Source organism: Capricornis sumatraensis, chromosome 2, assembly GCF_032405125.1.
Source record: "Capricornis sumatraensis isolate serow.1 chromosome 2, serow.2, whole genome shotgun sequence".
NCBI classification, from domain to species: domain Eukaryota; kingdom Metazoa; phylum Chordata; class Mammalia; order Artiodactyla; family Bovidae; genus Capricornis; species Capricornis sumatraensis.
The window spans coordinates 46,825,234-46,845,911 of NC_091070.1; the positions used below are offsets into that span (position 1 = coordinate 46,825,234).

At 37.6% G+C, this 20,678-nt stretch overlaps 1 protein-coding gene across 2 annotated transcripts in view; it reads left to right on the forward strand.

Moving 5' to 3' along the window:
• UNC13C (unc-13 homolog C) overlaps window positions 1–20,678 on the forward strand; it is a 666,761-nt gene that overhangs the window by 338,738 nt on the left and 307,345 nt on the right. For both annotated transcript variants that reach the window (XM_068963824.1, XM_068963823.1), the window contains one exon: window positions 11,483–11,639. In XM_068963824.1, coding sequence (XP_068819925.1) covers window positions 11,483–11,639 — 157 coding nt within the window. The remainder of the gene's footprint in view (window positions 1–11,482; window positions 11,640–20,678) is intronic.

Here is a 20,678-nt window from a genome sequence, read left to right on the forward strand (position 1 = left end):
TTTCTAAAGAGAGTGCTTCTTAATTGAATCATCGATTCATTTAAAAAATATTTATTGAGTGCCTGTTATATGCCAAAAGTTTTCTAGGCACTGAGAATATTTCAGCAAGCAAGAAATTAAGGTCCAGTTTCTCATGAAGCCACTTTCCAGAAGATGTAATTCATTATCTGATAGACACTCTCTGAGCATCTAAGTGCAAAGACTTGTACAGGACAATATCACTTCATCCCCTGTGAGGGAGAAGAGGAAGAATAAATTACTTAATAACAAGACAGTATAATGAAGGCATGATTGTGTGCTGCAGGTGTGTACACATGGAGGGACCATTCCAGGCACAGATGAGGAAAGGTTTCGGATAAAGCTGAGAGGCAGGCAGCATGAGGCTGTCATGCTTACTTACTCTTCAACTTCCATCATTCCTCTAAACCGTATGCATTTCATACTTTCCTGTCCCTCCCCACTAGCCTGGTACTCAAACTGTCCATAATTGAGCTCAAGCAATCCATACTATTTATGAAAAGCTATGATGCTTTTGGCCAAAGGAGAAGTGATCTTTAAAGGTTTGAGTTCCTCATTACTGATAAAGATGAGTAAAATCATTGAAATGCATGCTAGTCTGAATTTTTAAGAGCAAATGTGAAAGGTATTATTTTGCATGCATGCTAAGTTGCTTCAGTTGTGTCTGACTTTTTGCAGCCTTATGGACTATAGCGCACCAGGCTTCTCTCTCTCTGAGATTCTCCAGGCAAAAATACTGGAGTGGGTTGTTGCCATGCCCTCCTCCAGGGAATCTTCCCAACCCATGAATCAAACACACATCTCTTACATCTCCTGGATTGGCAGGAAGGTTCTTTACCACTAGCACCACATGGGAGCCCATGAATATTATTTTAGTGTATTTCAGTGTATTTCTAACATTAGGAATATAGGTAGTCTTTCCTTTCATCTTCCCTGGTACCTCAGATGGTAAACAATCTGCCTACAATGCAGGAGACTTGGATTCAATCCCTGGGTTGGGAAAATCCCCTGGAGAAGGAAATGGCAACCCACACCAGTATTCATCCTTGGAGAATTCCATGGCTAGGGGAGCTGGCAGACTACAGTCCATAGTGTTGCAAAGAGTGGGACGTGACTAAGTGACTGATACACACTTCCTTTTGTCTGTCTTTTGTCTATTCCTTTTGTCTTATATTGCTCCTCTGAGATCTCTTCAAAGACTCTAAGAATCACTGCATTTTGGTGCTTCTTTCCAATCATTCCGCTCTAATTTTCATAATTGATTTTTCAATCTTTTCTATCAAAAGCATTTCCCATTCTTTGAAACCATAAGATGGGTGTGATTAGGGACTATGCTATGCTCCTTGTCCATGCTCAGTCATGTCTGAGTCTTTGAGACTCTATGGATTGTAGCCCACTAGGCTCATCTGTCTATGGGATTTCCCAGGCAAGAATACTGGAGTGGGTTGCCATTTCCTCCTCCAGGGCATCTTCAGGACGCAGGGATCAAGCCCTGGTCTAATGCATTACAGGCAGTTTCTTTACTGCTGAGTCAACAAGTAAGCCTGTGATTAAGGACAATTGTTGATAAAAAGACAGGTGAGTTAGATGATTGTCTTATTTTCATCAAAACAATAGCAAGTGAGCTGAATCCAGATTTATTATTTGAAATCCCTGTCAGGAAGATCCCCTGGAGAAGGAAACAGGGACCAACTGTTGCAAATCCAAGAGGTTGCAAAAGGGTTGCACATGATTTAGCAACTAAACAACAACAATTTCCTAATATTTTCTCAGTAGTATTTTGAATGGTTGATAGTGTTGTAACAGTTGTGTCAACTGAAAAAATACCAGTAACTATCTCATTATAAGCAATTTAAACATCGTTTTGGAGTTTGCGACTTTTAACTTTCCTCACAGTATTGAAATTCCATTTGTTAAATTGGTTTGACACTAAACCCATTTTCTTACAAAAGCAGTGAAGTCTTTTTAGCATTATTAATCCATTGTTTCTAAATCATGTCTTCCTGGGGAAATGTTAAACATTTTGAGAGATTACTCAGTAGTAATTTTGACCTATATTATTTGAAGATGGGCTGTTTGAGGGAATGGTTTGCTGTAGAGATATACTGTCATTTTATTTTGTTTATTTTTTCTTTTTATAAATATAAATTTATTTATTTTAATTAGAGGTTAATTATTTTATTGTATTCGTTTTGCCATACATCAACATGAATCTGCCACAGGTATACACATGTTCCCCAATGTTCATCGCAGCAGTGTTTATACTGTCATTTTAAATTGCTAATTGTGCCTATAATCCTGTTCCCGCTCTTCCTCCTCCCCCTAGAAATAATTTATGTAGTATTAGAATGGCAGCCTTAAAAAGAAATGATTTTCAAGGCAATGTTGGTGGTTGTTCCATCACTCAGTTGTCTGATTCTTTGGGACCCCATGGCCTGCAGCATACCGGGCTTCCCTGTCCTTCACTATCTCCCTGAGTTTGCTCAAACTAATGTCCATTGAGTTAGTGATACTATCGAACCATCTCATCCTCTATCATCTCCTCCTTCTCCTGCCTTCAGTCATTCCCAGCATCAGGGTCTTGAGTTGGCTCTTCAAATCAGGTGGCCAAAGTATTGGAGCTTCAGTTTTAGTCCTTCCAATGAATGTTCAGGACTGATTTCCTTTAGGGTTGACTGGTTTGGTTTCCTTGCTGTCCAATGGACTCTCAAGAATCTTCTCCAACACCACATTTCAAAAGCATCAACTTTAGCACTCAGTTTTCTTGATGGTTCAACCCTTACAGCCATACATGACTACTGGAAAAAATATGGCTTTGACAAAAGGGACCTTTGTAGGCAAAGTAATGCCTCTGCTTTTTAATATGCTGTCTAGGTTGGTCATAGCTTTTCTTCCAAGAAGCAAGTGTCTTTTTATTTCATGGCTGCAGTCACCATCTACAGTGATTTTGGAGCCCACAAAAATAAAGTCTATCCCTGTTTCCATTTTCCCCCATCTATTTGCCATGAAGTGATGGGACCTGATGCAATGATCTTAGTTTTCTGAATGTCAAGTTTAAAGCCAGCTTTTTCACTGTCCTCTTTCACCTTTATCAAGAGGTTCTTTAGTTACAAAATTTTAGCTTTCAGGCATTAGGGTGATGTCATCTGCATATCTGAGATTATTGATATTTCTCCCAGAAATCTTGACTCCAGCTTGTGCTTCATCCAGCCTGGCATTTCGCATGATGTACTCTGCATGTAAGTTAAATAAGCAGGGTGACAATATACAGCCTTAACCTATTCCTCTCCCAGTTTTGAACCAATCCATTGTTCCATATGCAGTCCTAACTGTTGCTTCCTGACCTGCATACAGATTTCTCAGGAGCCAAGTAAGGTGATCTGGTATTCCCATCTTTTGGTTAATTTTCCACAGTTTGTTATGATCCACACAGTCAAAGGGCTTTAGTGTAGTCAATAAAGTAGATTTTTTTTTTCTGGAATTCCCTTCTTTTTTCTATGATCCAAGAGATGGTGGCAATTTGATCTCAGGTTCCTCTGCCTTTTCTTACTTCAGGCTGTACATGTGGAAATTCTCACTTCACATACTTTTGAAGCCTAGCTTGGAGGATTTTGAGCATTACCTTGCTAACATGTGAAATGAGCACAATTGTACAGTAGTTTGAATGTTCTTTTGCATTGCTATCTTTGAGACTGGAATGAAAACTGACTTTTTCCAGTCCTGTGGCCATTGCTGAGTTTTCCAAATTGGCTGGCATATTGAGTGCAACTCTTTAACAGCATCATCATTTAGGATTTGAAATGACTCAGCTGGAATTCCGTCACTTTCACTAGCTTTGTTCTTAGTAATCCTTCCTAAGGCCCATTTGACTTCACACTCAAAGATGTCTGGCTCTAGATGAGTGATCACACCGTTTTGGTTATCCAGGTCATTAAGACGTTTTATGTACAGTTTTCCTGTATATTCTTGCCACCTCTTCTTAATATCTCCTGCTTCCGTTAGGTCCATACCATTTCTGTCCTTTATTGTGCCCATTTTTTTCATGAAATGCTCCCTTGATATCTCTAATTTTCTTAAAGAAGTTTATAGTCTTTCCCATTCTATTGTTCTCCTTTATTTCATTACATTGTTCACATAAGAAGGTTTTCTTATCTCTCCTTGCTATTCCTTGGAACTCTGCATTCAGCTGGGCATATATTTCATTTTCTCCTTTGCCTTTTGCTTCTCTTCTTTTCTCAGCTCTTTGTAAGGCCTCCTCAGACAACTATTTTGCCTTGTTTCGTTTCTTCTTGGGGATGTTTTTGATCACTGCCTCTTATACAATGTTATGAATCTCCATCCATAGTTCTTCAGGCACTCTATCTATAAGATCTAATCTCTTGAATCTATTTTTCACCTGCACTATATGAGGGATTTGATTTAGGTCATACTTGAATAGCGTAGTGGTTTTCCCTACTTTTCTTTAATTTAATTCTGAATTTTGCAATAAGGACCTCATGATCTAAACCATCAGCTCCCCATCTTGTTTTTGCTGAATATATGGAACTTCCCCATCTTTGTAAAGAATATCATCAGTCTGATTTCAGTATTGACCATCTGGTGATGTCCATGTGTGCAGTCATCTCTTGTGTTGTTGGAAGGGTGTTTGCTATGACCAGTGCATTCTCTTGGCACAACTCTGTTAATCTTTGCCCTGCTTCATTCTGAAACCCAAGGCCAAACTGCTTGTTCTTCCAGGTATCTCTTGACTTCCTACTTTTGCATTCCAGTCCCCTATGATGGAAAGGACATCTCTTTCTTTTCTTTTGGCATTAGTCCTAGAAGACCTTGTAGGTCTTCACAGAACCATTCAACCTCATCTTCTTTGGCATTAGTGGTTGAGGCATAGACTTGGCAATGATTAGAGGCAAGAAAGTTTGCCTTGTCAGTAACCCTGCATAAAGAATGGGCACACACAAACTGAGAGGCAAATACTGCCAAATTGAAGACCATGTAGAAGTCTGTTAGCTGAAAACTCTCCAAGTGCAAAGGATGCCCCAGTATAACTCCCCTGTCCTCTACTTCCTGGCCATCTCAACTATCCATTCGTGCTGATGAATCAAATGTTGTTGGTAGGGAAAATAATGTGTATGACTTGGCTGGATGTGTTCTCTGTATTCAGAGATTCATAGCACATTAGAGACTGTAAGAATTAGATCTTCTCATAGCCTTTTGATTTTACAGATGGATTGACTGAATCTACAAGTGAGAAAGTTACTTTTCTGAGGTCACAGCCTGAACTAGGTTTAGAATGAATCATCTCTATACCATGGTACCTATAACTCTTAATTGGCCACTGATTATCCCTCCCTAGCCCAACCACTTTCCTCCACATATCAAAAAAATAAAAAATAAAAAGCTTTTTGTTGACTATTCCTGCAAGATTTCTTAGAAAGGTAGCCATTACCCTAATGAATATCTTTACTTCTTTGAAGTTCATCTCTTTTTTATTTTTGTCTTTCACTCATCTAAAAATTATACTTTGATGCATACTACTACCTATATGATATTGGCTGCCTAACCATTTATCAATTAGGGTTAAAAGTGAAGGTGAAAACGAAAGTTCAGTATAGATTATTGTTTTGATACCAACAGCTACTGTCTTTAACTTACTGTACTCACAGTCATAGTTTCTAAAGAAGTACAGGTATTTTTACCAGCTAGGTAAAATATTATATTTCTTAGAGTGACTTGGAAATTCTCTTTCTGGGTTTCAGTGTCAGCATTTCATTTTTAGTTAATATCAAATGCTTAAACTTTTAATCCTGGTATTCCAGCTGATTAATTCCTGAGTCACTAGTTCTGAAGAACATTTTAATATAAATTCCAAAAGGTGACAACTTCTTTTTAAGTGTTGTATCTTTAATTGTTAGGTATATTGAGACATGTTCAATGAAATTCTGACCAAATTTAGGAGGGTCATATTTATGACTTTGATCTATTTTCCATATAACAAACAACAAAAATTTTGTTGTTTGTAATTTTAACCAGCTGACAAGAAGAGCACCATAGTAATGCTAATTTGATATTGAAACTGGTATAAAAATCTAACAGGACGAACAGTATTATTTAGTGAAATGTTAACTTTTCCTCTTTGCCCTTTGATTTTTCACATCTTTACCATTTTCATCCCTATATTTTCCATTCAAAGTTATGAGACATCATTTTATTATTATCTTTAAAATTAATTCTTGATATTTATGTTTAATTTTTATTGGGGTACAATTTACAATGATGTTAATTTCAGGTGTACAACAAAGTGAATCTGTTACTCATATCCATGCATCTATTCTTTTTTACATTCTTTTCCAAGTACTGAGTAGAGTTCACTGTGCTATACAGTAGGTCCTTATTAGTTATCTATATTATTATACATTGTACTGTGTGTGTGAATCCTGTTCTCCAAGTAATATATTTTATTATAAAACTGACTTCTATTTCTTAATAATTTTATAGTATTTTTTTGCATTTACTCAATCAGAAATTAGGTCTATGATACATTTTGAAACAAAAGATTGTTTTATGGATGATTTGTTTAACTTCATCCATAAAAACCTTATTTAATGATACTGTAAAGTATAATATAGGTTATGCAGTTTTACATTGTATACTTGAAAAGTTTTACTGTTTTATTAAAAAAAGAAAAATATAAAGAAAAGTTAACCTTAGTCAAACAAAATTTAAAAGGAGTTGTATTACTTTGTTTCTTATTGGTGCTAAAAGTTCAGTTCCGTTCAGTCACTCAGTCGTGTCCGACTCTTTGCGACCCCATGAATCGCATCACGCCAGGCCTCCCTGTCCATCACCATCTCCCGGAGTTCACTCAGACTCACGTCCATCCAGTCCGTGATGCCATCCAGCCATCTCATCCTGGGTCGTCCCCTTCTCCTCCTGCCCCCCAATATCTCCCAGCATCAGAGTCTTTTCCAATGAGTCAAATCTTCGCATGAGGTATCCAAAGTACTGGAGCTTCAGCTTTAGCATCATTCCTTCCAAAGAAATCCCAGGGCTGATCTCCTTCAGAATGGACTGGTTGGATCTCCTTGCAGTCCAAGGGACCCTCAAGAGTCTTCTCCAACACCACAGTTCAAAAGCATCAATTCTCCGGCGCTCAGCCTTCTTCACAGTCCAACTCTCACATCCATACATGACCACAGGAAAAACCATAGCCTTGACTAGGCGGACCTTAGTTGGCAAAGTAATGTCTCTGCTCTTGAATATACTATCTAGGTTGGTCATAACTTTTCTTCCAAGGAGTAAGCATCTTTTAATTTCATGGCTGCAGTCACCATCTGCAGTGATTTTGGAGCCCCAAAAAATAAAGTCTGACACTGTTTCTATTGTTTCCCCATCTATTTCCCATGGAGGGATGGGACCAGATGCCATGATCTTCATTTTCTGAATGTTGAGCTTTAAGCCAACTTTTTTACACTCCTCTTTCACTTTCATCAAGAGGCTTTTTAGCTCCTCTTCACTTTCTGCCATAAGGGTGGTATCATCTGCATATCTGATATTGATATTTCTCCCAGCAATCTTGATTCCAGCTTGTGCTAAAAGTTACATAAAGACTTATAAAAATCAACAATAGAGCAAAAGTTGAATTAACATTTAAAATATGTATGTATTATATTTTCCCAATTAGGGCAATAAAACATGCTAATGGTAAAGTGTTTTTAAAATACAAGATATGTTTTTTAATTACAAAAATATGTAGCGCCACCCAGAGACAACATTTTGACCATTTTAGTTAATAGTATTTCCTACCAAGTTCTTAGTTATTTTGGCTGTTTAAGTGAGTGTGCTCACGTGTGTATGTTGTGATAATAACATGCATGGATGTTTGCATCCTGCTTGTTTGGCAACTTACGGGATCCTTTGACTCTAAATCCGTATTTGTAAACCACCAGGGTGTTACCAATATTCACCTGCAGATCCTATAATGGTAAGTGATTCTTCAAAAATGTTCCCTCTCTGCTATGACTTGATTCAAATGCCCTGTGCTTTTAGATTGAGCAAAGATTTTTACGTGCTTCTATTGGTGGGCTCTGTGGAAGAGCCAGATGCCTTTTCTGGATAATGTAAACAACCTGTGAATTCTTGTCTTGCTAGAGCATAACATCAAAGGCTGTATTTAATCTCCAGGGTATACTATTCTGCATGTTTTTCCAGCCCTTTCTTCTAAGTAGCTTCATATCTCATTGCCCGTCCCCTGTTGTGCAGGCTGTATTGCAGTCTTGGGAGTTGTGTACACTTTAATGGTATAGACTGAGAAGGTGTGGGAAACAAGAGTCAGCTTCACTGCCTTGGGAGGCCATTTACCATGGAATAGGAAAGTGAATAACAGCCTTGCTGGCCAGCAGCCTAGGACTCACATTTCTGATGTGGGGGTTGTAACAGTGTATGGTTCCTAGAAATACCCTCCCATTTCTTCCTTAGTCAGGTTAACAGTTTAAGAGTTTAGCCACTAGTTACTCACTGAATATCTCTCAGTCTATTCAACTGCTGTAAGCGTAGGCAAAATCCCTCCCAGATATAGGAAGAGCTTTGATTGCCACACCTGATTTGTAGCACTGGTATGATTTCACATCCTTTTTTGGGTTTTGTGGCTATTTCTACAGGAGATCAGAATAGATCATGTACAGCTGGCTACTTCCCATCATACCCCACAAATCATCTCAGTTACATTTGAATCAGGAGGTAAAATATTTCTGTCAGGTCACTAAGATGAATGCATGCCTAATGCTCAGGAAAATTTAAAATACTGCTCTCAGGGTACCAATTATAAGCAGAATACAGTTCACCTTCAGAGTTGTGATCATTATGGCATTAACTGCTATGTGCTTCCACTCAGTGTTCACAGATCAGTTGGATGTTGTAATAAACTGTCATACTCAAAGTAACCAAGCACACATCCTATGCTCTAACTCTCCTTAAATACCGGTAACTCATACTGCTTTCACTTGGTTTCATTAAACACTTAGTGACCAACTCCTGTGTACAAGAAACCACTATGCTAGAGGTGAGCTGGATGAAATGACAGCTAAGTGTTCTGGAAGCAACAGATACATACACAGTATATAATATACAATATTAGAGAGGGAGAATAAATTAAGAGGTCACCCTGGTGGTTAAGAGAGATGCTTCTGAACTTGCATTGCCTGAACTCTAATCCTTAATTATCTTACTTGCTCTGTGACCTTAGGGAGAAAAAAAATCAGAAAAGGAAAATCTATTTGATTACAACAAGTACAGAGGGGGAATGAGACTTTAGAAGCACTGGAAAAACAAAACAAAACATAGCATTCCTAAGGCTACCTGGTTTACATGGTGTTCTTGTGCTATTCTTGGCAGAAACAGCAGCTTTCCACCTGGTATTCATACTTCCAGAGGTCACTATACATTTTCAGATATATCATGGCTAAACTCCAGTTCACAGTTGTTTTGTTAGGAAATTCAGATGTTAGAGAAATATTTGAGGTTTTTACATTTGGGAGATAAGAAACAGTGTGATCCTGTGATTTTCAGATTATCTCAAGGTGCAAAATATTTTGTTCCTTCTAACTGTGGTATGTGAAGTGCTTAGTCATATTGAATTCAGGGCAGAAAGGTCATTTTTTGCTTCTACATCCCCTACGTTGTTTTTCTGCTTCCAATACCTACTCTTCTCAATCCATCTTTACACTTCAGAGTCATCTTCCCAGAGTCACCTGATGGTATCACTTCCCGCTGCAGGAATTTCAGCCAACTCCATAAACTCCTTAGCTAAAGATCAACAAAATATGGTCTCGATCCATTTTTCCTTGATCATTTTCTGCTACTTTCTCGCTTTCCACCCTCTTTCCTCTTGATGCAACCCCCAGTCACTCCACTAACACTGATTTTGTTACAGTCACACGATGTTTGTTTGTCAAGTCCAATAGTTATTTTAGATTCTTAGCAAAGAGTCGGACACGACTGAGTGACTGAACTGAACCAAAGACTCTTTCAATGCACCTATCAGCATCAGTCATCCTTAACCCTTCAAATCTCCTATTCCATGGGTTCCCTAATTCCACTGGCCTAGCTTTCCTTTAACCTATCATTTTAAATTTTATCTCAGCCCTAGAATTCACTTATTTTTCTTCCTATTTAATCTCTAGGGTATACTATTCTCTGGGTTCACTACTAATCTCCAGGGTTCACTCTATGTTGGTATTTCCCAGGTTCCATTTCCTGACACTGTTCATTCTACTTGATTTCCCTGGATAACCTTATCCATTCTCATGGTTTTGAAGTGATCCCCAGATTGAAGTATTCAGCCCAGGTTTCCAACAACCTGGTGGACGTTCTTACATGAAAGCTCTACAGGTGCCTTAAACTCAACTGAATGCATAATCCCCACCTTAATTCCCTTTCTTCTTTCTAGTTCTAGGCCCACTTGGCAGAAGCATCATTCACCTAGTCATCCAAACTAAAGACCTGGAATGTAACCGCTTCTCTTTCTTCTCTCTCATTCATCAAGAACTGAGTCCTAACAGTTTTTTCTCTCAAAATTCAGAGATGCCTAAGTGGTAGACAAATTACTAAGATATGAGGGCAAAATGGGATCAGATTATGTACTGAAAATTTCTTTATTCCATGGATGTTTTATCTTTTCACTTATCACAAGCTGTGCTTTCAATTTTTAAGTCTTTTGTTAGAATTCAAATGAAATAGGTTTTCCTGAGAGAAGTAACAGAATTGAATACTTGATGCTTCTGATGTCTGTAAATGATACTATTATTCAAGGTTTAAAAGAAATGATCTTTAAGCATAAAGCTGGCATAATTTAATTTGTCTTCACTGTTCATTTGTTTGCTTAATTAAATCCAGGATTTAGCAAAATCTCAGAAAATAAAACTGCTTGTGGAAACTACTCCTTAATGACAAAAGCTCACAGACTGGACTCAGGTCAGATGTTAAGTTGACTTGTTTAATCATTGTGCAATGAAAGGAGGGAAAGGAGGGCTTCCTGTTTACCTTATTGATGTGAGAAGAATGCAAGTGTGGAAGAACATTCTGGTTGTAATACAGCACTCCAGGAACTAAAATCATTAAGGACAGAGTTGCCAGAGATGATAGGCTCCTGGATGATTGCTTTTCGACAGTGTGAGATTCCACTGGAAATAGCAATTTTTGTGTGTACACACAGCACTCTCCAGTTGAAAGAAATTATGCACATGTCCCTGTGACAAATCACATTCTAAATAAACCACTTTACATTTGTGAATGAGAAATTTTTAAAAGGCTGGAATTGCATTATCTTTCACTTATGGATTGTAAGAGTTTTCTCTCCTTTTCACAGATATAGTCGAGGAATTGTTTAATTGCTGATGTTAGAGGACATGTTTCTATGTGAATTAATTAGGTTCTGTTTTTAAAGTGCTTAATGTTTTTTGCCTTACAGGCATTTTTCCTGTCTGTCTTCTAAATACATGTGCCCTGGTGTCCCTGCTGTAATGAGCACCTTGCTGGCAAATATAAACGCTTTCTATGCTCACACAACCATTTCAACAAATGTGCAAGTTTCTGCCTCAGATCGATTTGCTGCTACCAACTTCGGAGTAAGTATTATTTTTTGAACTAAAAATTTCTCATAACTTATTAGAGTAAGATTTTCAAGGAGTTTTGGATTCCACATATCTTAGAATGTTGCTGCAGAATATACATCTTAGGAAGAATCTCTTAGTGCATGCTCATTCGCTCAGTTGTATCCAATTCTTTGTGACCCCGTGAACTATAGCCCACCAGGTTCCTCTGTCCATGGGATTTCCCAGACAAGAACACTTGAGTGGCTTGCCATTTCCTTCTCCAGGAGATGTTCCTGACCCAGGAATCGAAGCAGAGTCTCCTGCATTGGGAGGTGGATTCTTTACCACTGAGTCACCGGGAAGCCCTTGTGTCTTAGTATAATAGACTAAAGTTTAAAGTTTGACAGTCAGTAGGCATCTTCATTAGATTAAATCTTCATATATGTAATGGCTTTTCCAATGGAGGAAAACATATTTTATAGTAGAGTAGTAGAATTTATAGGAAACTTCCCCATGTATGCAAATTTTCAGATAGTGTTCCCTGGTAAATGTGAGCTCAGTTGGCTTCTCTAGAGCCTTTTGGGCTCCATTTACACTTCTTATGGATTTCTACTGGTACTAATGGATAAGGACATATTATCTAAGTGAAAATGAAAAAGTGTTAGGTGTATAAAGAGACTGAGAAAACTATCTGTACCTAATTAAGACTGTCCACCTGATATATTCAAATGCATTTAATAACATGTTGAAGAGTAACAATGCAGGATCCTAAGGAGTCTCAAGTATTTATCTGTTGTATCTGACGCTGGAACCCATTCTCTATAAGCATAATGAAATTGAAATTGACAGGATCAGAAATAAGATATAAATTTATGGTAATCCCAGTAAAGTAATGAAGATCTAAACTGAGAGTTGGTGGAGATGGGATTGGAAAGAAAAATTCCAGAGCTTTTCAGAGCATAGAATCAACAGTTCTTTGTGTCTTTAGGCATGTGAACAGTGAGGGGAAGGGGAAGATGCCTGAAATAGTCCCCAGATTTTCACCAGGGCCTTTGGTAGGCAGTAGCTCTCTCTCAATAACCATGTAAGACAAGTAGTTCTATACACATTTGTTTGTGGAGGAAACTAAGATCCATTGTAGGAAAGTGGTTTCCATGACACCATAGTTTCTCTTCTCACTGTACTTCCAAATTGGTTCACTGAATAGATTTTTATTATTGATTGTGTTGTTAGAAGTCAAATTTTGAGGTATGTCTCATAGAGTAGGAACAAAAGAGACCTAACAAATAAAAGGTTGTAAAGCACTACTAAGGCTACTCTTTCCTTGTCGTTTACATCTAAAAGAAAGTGCGTGGGAAATGTGTGAGATCAGTTGGAATGAATTAAAGGAAAAGGTAATTATTATTTATTGACAAATAAAAATAAATACTAATAGAAGAGGACACTTTCTGGGTTAGGAGTCATGGAGTTTGAGTATGTATTCAAATTTAGCAAGTCAGTTCAGTCATTTAAGCCTCAATATCTCAGTACATTCAGTGAGGATAGAAAGTTTTGTTCTAACATGTTTCTCAAGTTTAATATGGAAATCAAATGAAGTAAAAGATAAACTAGTTTTTAAGACTTCAAAGCTCTCTCTAAATATGAGGTATGAAGAGTTCATCTCTCCTGATTACCTACAGTATATACAATACAACATCAGCTACTTTTGTTAGACAGATTGACTCTTGTAAGAGCTGGCACCAAAGAAAATTCCCTAACCAGCTCAACAAAATACTGTTATGGCCATTACCACATCACAGAACAGTTTTTGTTATAAAAAAACTTCATCTTGATAACAATATTCATTGTCTTGGGATTTCACCTGTAACATAAAGCATTTGGTGTTATGAAATTGTTTTGCTTTTAATATTATGCCTGGGTATACTGTAGAGAATAAGCCAATCTTGTGGAACACTGAGCCCATCTACCTCTGAGAAAAAGCTGCGTTTATATGATTAATTTCCACTGTAAAAGCTACCTGGAGGAAAATGAGATAGCATGCTTCATGCTGACCCAAAGAGGAGCCAAATTGATTTCACTACTTTGTAGTGTTCTCTGGCAACATAATTATTAAAAAGTTCATTTTGTAAATCAAATAATTTATAGAAGATGGTCAAATAAGAAGTCTTTTTTCAGACTACATCTTGATAACTTGGTGATTTAATACATAGATTTGGCTAGATTTTTCTCTACCTATTGAAAAGAATCCACTTTGCTCAGGAGAATACATATACAAAAGTATAACATTCCCTGAATCCACTTGGCCTGAAGTTCTTATTAATCTGATTTCTGAAGCTGATACTGTCAGTTGTGACTCAGATTGAAACACCATTATAGAGCCCCCTTTTTATCTTGCCCAAAGGTGTAATCTAGACACATTTAATCTTAAAGAAAAAAAGAGTGGTAAAGATTTCTTACCTATAAAGATTGTAAAGCAAACATATATTTAAGAAAAGAAAATCACTACTCTTCCAAATCCAGATTTTTTGTGTGCAGTGCTAGTTAAAGTCATGGTTTAGATGAATTAAGTGAAAACTATAGAACACATGTGTGTGAAGAGGAGGGGCAAGCAAAGTTCACTGAGAAAAATTGTTAGACAAATTGGGTAAAAAAGATAATAAAAACCTGACATTATGAAAGACAAGGTAAAAATACTTTAAGAAAAGAGGAGTGTATTGCTTTGTCAACTGTTGCAAAAAGTCCAAGTAAGATCCAGAAAGAAATGAGGTTTGGCAGTTAGGAGGTCATTGCTAAGTGAAGTGGTTGAGATTAAAGCCTAATTTCTTAGAAATCCTCAGTGAATGGCATGTATGAATAGTGGTATAAATTAGGGTTTGTTTAGTCCCTAAAATATAATGCAATCATTTTAAAAATCAAGTTTTTTTTTTAAATTTCAGTAACTTAAAAATCAAGTTTTTAAAGGAACATTTATATAACTGAGCAATGCCCATGAACTAATTGCAAATCAAAACATATGCATACAAAACTCTGTATATACTCTAATTCTAGCACTGAAAACACACACACGTATGTACATGTACATACATAGTTACTGGTTTAGAAACAACCCTGAAAGAAAATGTACCAAAATGCCAATGGTGCAACCACTTGGTAGGAAAGAGCTAATTTTTTTTTTTTTTTTGGTGTGTGTGCGGTTGGCGGAGGGCCGCGGGGGTTGTATTCATCTTTATATTAAAGTTGTACATTTTTCTATATTATATTTTTAATTTATAATAATGAAAAAATAGAGAAAATGTGTGAGGAAATTGAGACTAATCTGTTAAGCAACTTGAATGAAATGGTAAGAGAGATTGGTTAAGATTGAAAGGCTTTATCATTAAGAAAACATGTTATTTTTACTGTCTGGGAGAGTAGGAGTTTTTCATGTTTAATAAGATACACTGACGTCCCTGGTGGCTCAGATGCCTACAATGTGGGAGACCTGGGTTTGATCCCTGAGTCAGGAAGATCCCCTGGAGAAGGAAATGGCAACCCACTGCAGTACTCTTGCCTGGAGAATCCCATGGATGGAGGAGCCTGGTGGGCTATAGTCCATGGGGTCGCAAAGAGTCAGACATGACTGAGCGACTACACTACTGCTACTCACTGCTGAGATACACTGAACATATTTATACATTGTTAGGACAGGAACTAGCTGCAAAAGTGATGTTGCAAATTTATCGGATGGAGCATAAGTGATTCCATCACATTCCAGAGGACAAAGAAGTAAACGTGGTCAAGAGGACTGAAGGAGGAACATTCTTTGAAATTGAAAAACAGGATAAGTTCTGCTCTGAAATTTGAGGGAATGTTGTGTGAGTCCTTGCAGAGAATGCTAAGTTTTTGATATAGGAGTGAAAATTTGATGAAGTCAACATTTCCCTAATTACATTACATTAGAGCATTTCCTAATCTTCTCTGATGGTCTATAGGTCAAGAAATGTCCAGGTATAAGATAAGGCCTATGATAGAGATGTGCGAACTGGAGGTGGCTGGAAAAGGTTTAGTTAAGCTCCTGAAGGGAATAGAAAGATGAATGCCTCGGGGCCTCGTAAGCCAAGTTCCTAGTAAAGCTCAAGGTCTCCTTTGGCATCAGGAAGCATAACTGTGTTGTCATAATAATTCATGTGGCTGTGCATTTTCCTCAGAATTTCTCAGCATGCAGATTCTGATGTAGTAACAGATTCAGCATAAGGCTGAAATTTTGCCCCAAAAAAAGAGGCAGTGGAAGGTTTAGGCAATCAAAAAAAGTTGAAGTGACTCACCGTGGAATCTAGGTTTGATAAATGGAATCATGATAGTGACAGAGACAAAGTATTTGGGTAGAAAAATAATGCTGCTGCTGTGCTTAGTCTCTCAGTTGTGTCTGACTCTTTGCAACCCCTTGGATGGTAGCCCTCCAGGCTCCTCTGTCCATGGGAGTTCTCTAGGCAAGGATACTGGAGGGGGTTGCCATGCCTTCCTCCAGGGAACCTTCCCAACCTGTCTCCTGCATTCCTTACCTGCTGAGCCATTAGAGAAGAGCCATCTTCCATATCTAGGAGAAGATTGTTGAAAATTAAGTGTAAAATAGTGGTGTCCTAGAGCTAGTTTGTGCCTGCTGACAGACAATGATTGCTGAATTTTAAAGAATATTGCAAGCTGGTTGTTGAATACAGCCATCTTTGAAACTGGAAATATGGAGAGTATTTACATCATGAAAATTGGTAAATGCTAAAAATCAAGGCTTTATTCTTTTGAAGAAATGGTTTTTCAGCACACCCTTGTGTGCAAAGATTGCTGGGAGTCAAGATCAAAGAATTTGATTCAACAAAAACATCTTCATTGGTGTTGAAAACACCATAGGTAGAACAAGAGTTGAAAAAGAAGAATTTCCATTAGGTGGGAGCCTGTTTTTCAACTCTGAAGAAAATAATTTAGGAACTTTATTTAGTGAGTATTTTAAGACTATAGCCCACCAGGCTCCTCTGTCCATGGGATTTCCCAGGCAAGAGTACTGGCATGGCTTGCCATTTTCTCCAGGGGATCTTCCCAACCCAGGGATCAAAACCATGTCTCCTGCATTGGCAGGCAGATTCTTTAACGCTGAGTCGCCTGGGTGGCCTTATCCTAAGACACAAATAGCAAATAAATTATTAGTAAAATTTATGTTTATCTAGCCCCATTTTTTTTTCTTCAGCATAGACACCTTCTTTGACATAGCCAGTGCCCCACAAAACAAATCCCTGCATCACTCATGGAATGAACATGAACTTGGGCAAACTCTGGCAGATGGTGAGGGACGGGGAGGTCAGGTGTGCTGCAGTTCATGGGGTCGCAAAGAGACCGGCACAACTGGGCAACTAAACAACAACAACAATCCTTTATTATTACATGTATTCTTTTACTTATTCACTTATTCAAATGCATATTTATGTGATACTTCATGTAAGGCATGATGGTCGTAGAGGGGCTGAAAGAGAGATGTTGATCTCTGTACTCTGAGGCTTATGCACTAATGGGATAGTCAGATAACTGTGTGTGACAACAACCATAAATCACTCCCCAAATGGGGTGTCAAAGGAGCTCATATTTATAAATGTGCTTTGAGATTGAGGAGGAGAAAGTGATTGATACTCTTCAGAGGCTCATGGAAGCTTGCCAAAAGGAACAGTACTATTAGGGGTGAGCAGTACTTTTCAAAGTCCAAGAAATAATACGAAAACTACCTGGGACTTTGAAGTAAAGGCAAGGAGAAGATGCAAAAGTAAGTTAAAAGGGTGTGTAGTGTGCCTACTGAGGAGGGCAGATAGACTAAAAGATGGAAATATATAGACTAAAAGATGGAAATATAAGAGATTATTGTGTTGCTGGACTGACATCAGATGACTGAGGGCCTTTAATGCCCACTAAGATATTTGGACTTAATTCTTGAGGAATCATGTAGAATCTGTTCGAATTTCTGACTTAGAAAGCTCACTCTGTAAAGGAAAGTTTGGAGGTGAAAGAGAGCATCTGTATCAGGCAGGGATTCAGCTCTATGGTGATGAATGGAAACTAGACTTGTGGTGGTGATCCCTATGCAATGCATAGATGTGTCAAACTATAACACTGTTCACCTGAAACTTATGTAATAATTTAAAAAGTCAGCTCTTCCCCTTGATCACACAGCCATGTTCCAACATATGTGTTCCTTTTCCAAATCCCCGAGAAACCTGAAATTTCTGATAAAATGACAAGAAATGCTTGCAATCATAGAAAAAAAAAAAAAAACAGAAAAAACATGATGTCTAAAACAAATTGCAAAAAGAAAAAAAAGAGAGAGAGAGAGAGAGAAAGGACCTGAGAAAATATTTGAAGAGGTAATAGCTGAAAACTTCCCCAACATGGGAAAAGGAAATAGTCAGCTGAATCTAGGAAACCCAGAGAGTCCCAGGCAGGATAAACCCAAGGAGGAATAGACCAAGATACATAGTAATCAAACTGGCAAATGTTAACAAAGATAAAATATTAAAAGCATTAAGGGAAAAAATGATCAATAATATACAAGAGAACTCCCATCAGGCTATCAACTGATTTCTCAACAGAAACTCTATAAACCAGAGGGAATGTTTATGTTGATGGAAGCGTACGGTATGTTTAAATTGATGAAAGGGAAGAACTACAACCAAGAGTACTCTACCCAGCAAGACTCTAGCTCAGATTTGATGAAGAAATCAAAAGCTTTCCAGACAAGCAAAAGTTAAGAGAATTCAACACCACCAAACCAGCTGTACAACAAATGCTAAAGGAACTTCTCTAGGCAGGAAACAAGAAGGAAAAGATCTACAGAAAATAAACCCAGAACAATTAAGAAAATGGTAGTAGGATCATGCTGCTGCTACTTGCTGCTAAGTCACTTCAGTCATGTCCGACTCTATGCGACCGCATAGACAGCAGCCCACCAGGCTCCTCCATCCCTGGGATTCTCCAGGCAAGAATACTGGAGTGGATTGCCATTTCCTTCTCCAATGCATGCATGCATGCTAGGTCGCTTCAGTCATGTCTGACTCTGTGCGACCCCATGGACAGCAGCCCACTAGGCTCCTCCGTCCCTGGGATTCTCCAGGCAAGAATACTGAAACGGGTTGCCATTTCCTTCTCATAAATATCAATAATTTCCTTAAATGTAAATGGATTAAATGCACCAACCAAAGACATAGACTGGCTGAGTGGATGAAAACGTGCACTTGTTTATGTCTGCACTTCCACTTACCATATCACTCTGCTTGACCCCCCAAATTGTATGTAACTATTTTATATTGTTCAGTTAATCAATGTTCCTGTTATGGCTTGTGATTGTAATTATCTTTTATTTTTTGTCAGCCTATTGATTGTGAAAACTGATAAACATCTTTTATTATTGTGAAAAAAAAAGGAACCTAAAAAAGAAAAGTGCTTTAAAAATAAAAAAAAAAAAAAATTGGAAGTAAGACTCAGAGTCAAGAAGAAGCCTATCTAAACTTTAGTCAAACTGAGCAAAACATTAAACTTTCTTGCTCAGTGGATGATAATATCTCAGTGCTTTTCAAGTTTGCTTATTTAAGTGACTATATACTCTTTGAATTTATGTCATGAATTTATGTCATTTATTAATTAGTGTGTCATTGATAACATTGTTTCATTAGCATTTTATAATTTTATGGTATCCCTGCAAATATCAGTATTAATCTCAAATCTATAAGGAATGCAAATATGTTTCTAATATATTCATACAGTTAGCATTAATTAAATTATCAAAATAGCCTATTCATTAATTCTACTTGAAATGTTGCTGTTCAGCCTAAAGAATGACTGCTTTTGATATCATCTAGAAAATGCTCTCTAGAAAATACAATTTTCTGGTCCAGGTCAGAATACGTTTATCCTATTGTAAATTTTGTAAAAACCTAAGAGCAGGTTGAACATGCAGCTAGGGCTCATCCCTGGGAAGCTGAATCAAGTGAAGATCCTCCAGAGCTTAAACACCATTAGCTCAGGTAAATCTACCACTGCTTTTGGAGTGAGATACTGAGAAGCAACCGGATTGAGAGAGAAGCTGGGGGTGATGCAGAGGTTCCTTATCACCCTTTACACACCTTCCTTATAATCCTTCCACGATTCCCGGGATCCTAGGGAAACTTACGAAGAGTGTCCTTGTGGGATAACAACTGCTTCCCCCTACTCAAAATACTCCCTCTTTCCTTGGGCCAAAAGTGGCCCACCAGCTGGTTTTGTATGGCTTATAGTTAAGAATAACTTTTACATTTTTAAGTAGTTTTAAAAAATCAAAAGATTACCATTTTTCATGCATGAAAATTATATGAAATCTACATTTCAGTATCCATAAGCAAAATTTTACTGGGAAATAGCCATGCTCATTTATTTATATGTTGTCTGTAGAAACTCATGTGCTGCAATGGCAGAGTTTAGTAGTTGTGACAGAGACCACAGAGCTGCAAATACTCACTGTCTGGCTCTTCATAGGCAGTTTGTGGACCCCTGGTCTAGAGTATTCTTGTCAACTAATTAAAACTTAATTTTTGATAACAGATAATGCTTACTGCTAATGTTATAGATTAGGTCCCTACCAAATACCAGGCATAATGTGGCAGTTTCAGGAATGCAGCATGCCCCTTGGGAAACATTTTTTAATCACACAGTCTTTTCTTATTTCTCAAATCACACCATGTAGGTAATAGGCCCCCTCTGCTCTCACAAAGCCAATCTCACTCTAGTTAAATAGAAACATGGTAAATAAAATTAAATTTCAAGCTGTCCTGCTGTTTAAAAAATGTCTATGAAAATTCAATCAGCAGAACACTTTTAATTTCATATCATCTGATATTGTTTGGGATTTAGCAACAACAAGCCTGGTGGTTTTTTCTCCAGTTTTCTATTTTCTTTGAATGTAAATTGTCCAGCTGGGCACTGAAGACCTAGGTAGGAAGACCAAATACATAATCTGTATCAGTCAGAATTTTGTTAAGCTGCATGAAACAGACTAAACAAAGTTAACTCAGTATTTTTTTTCCC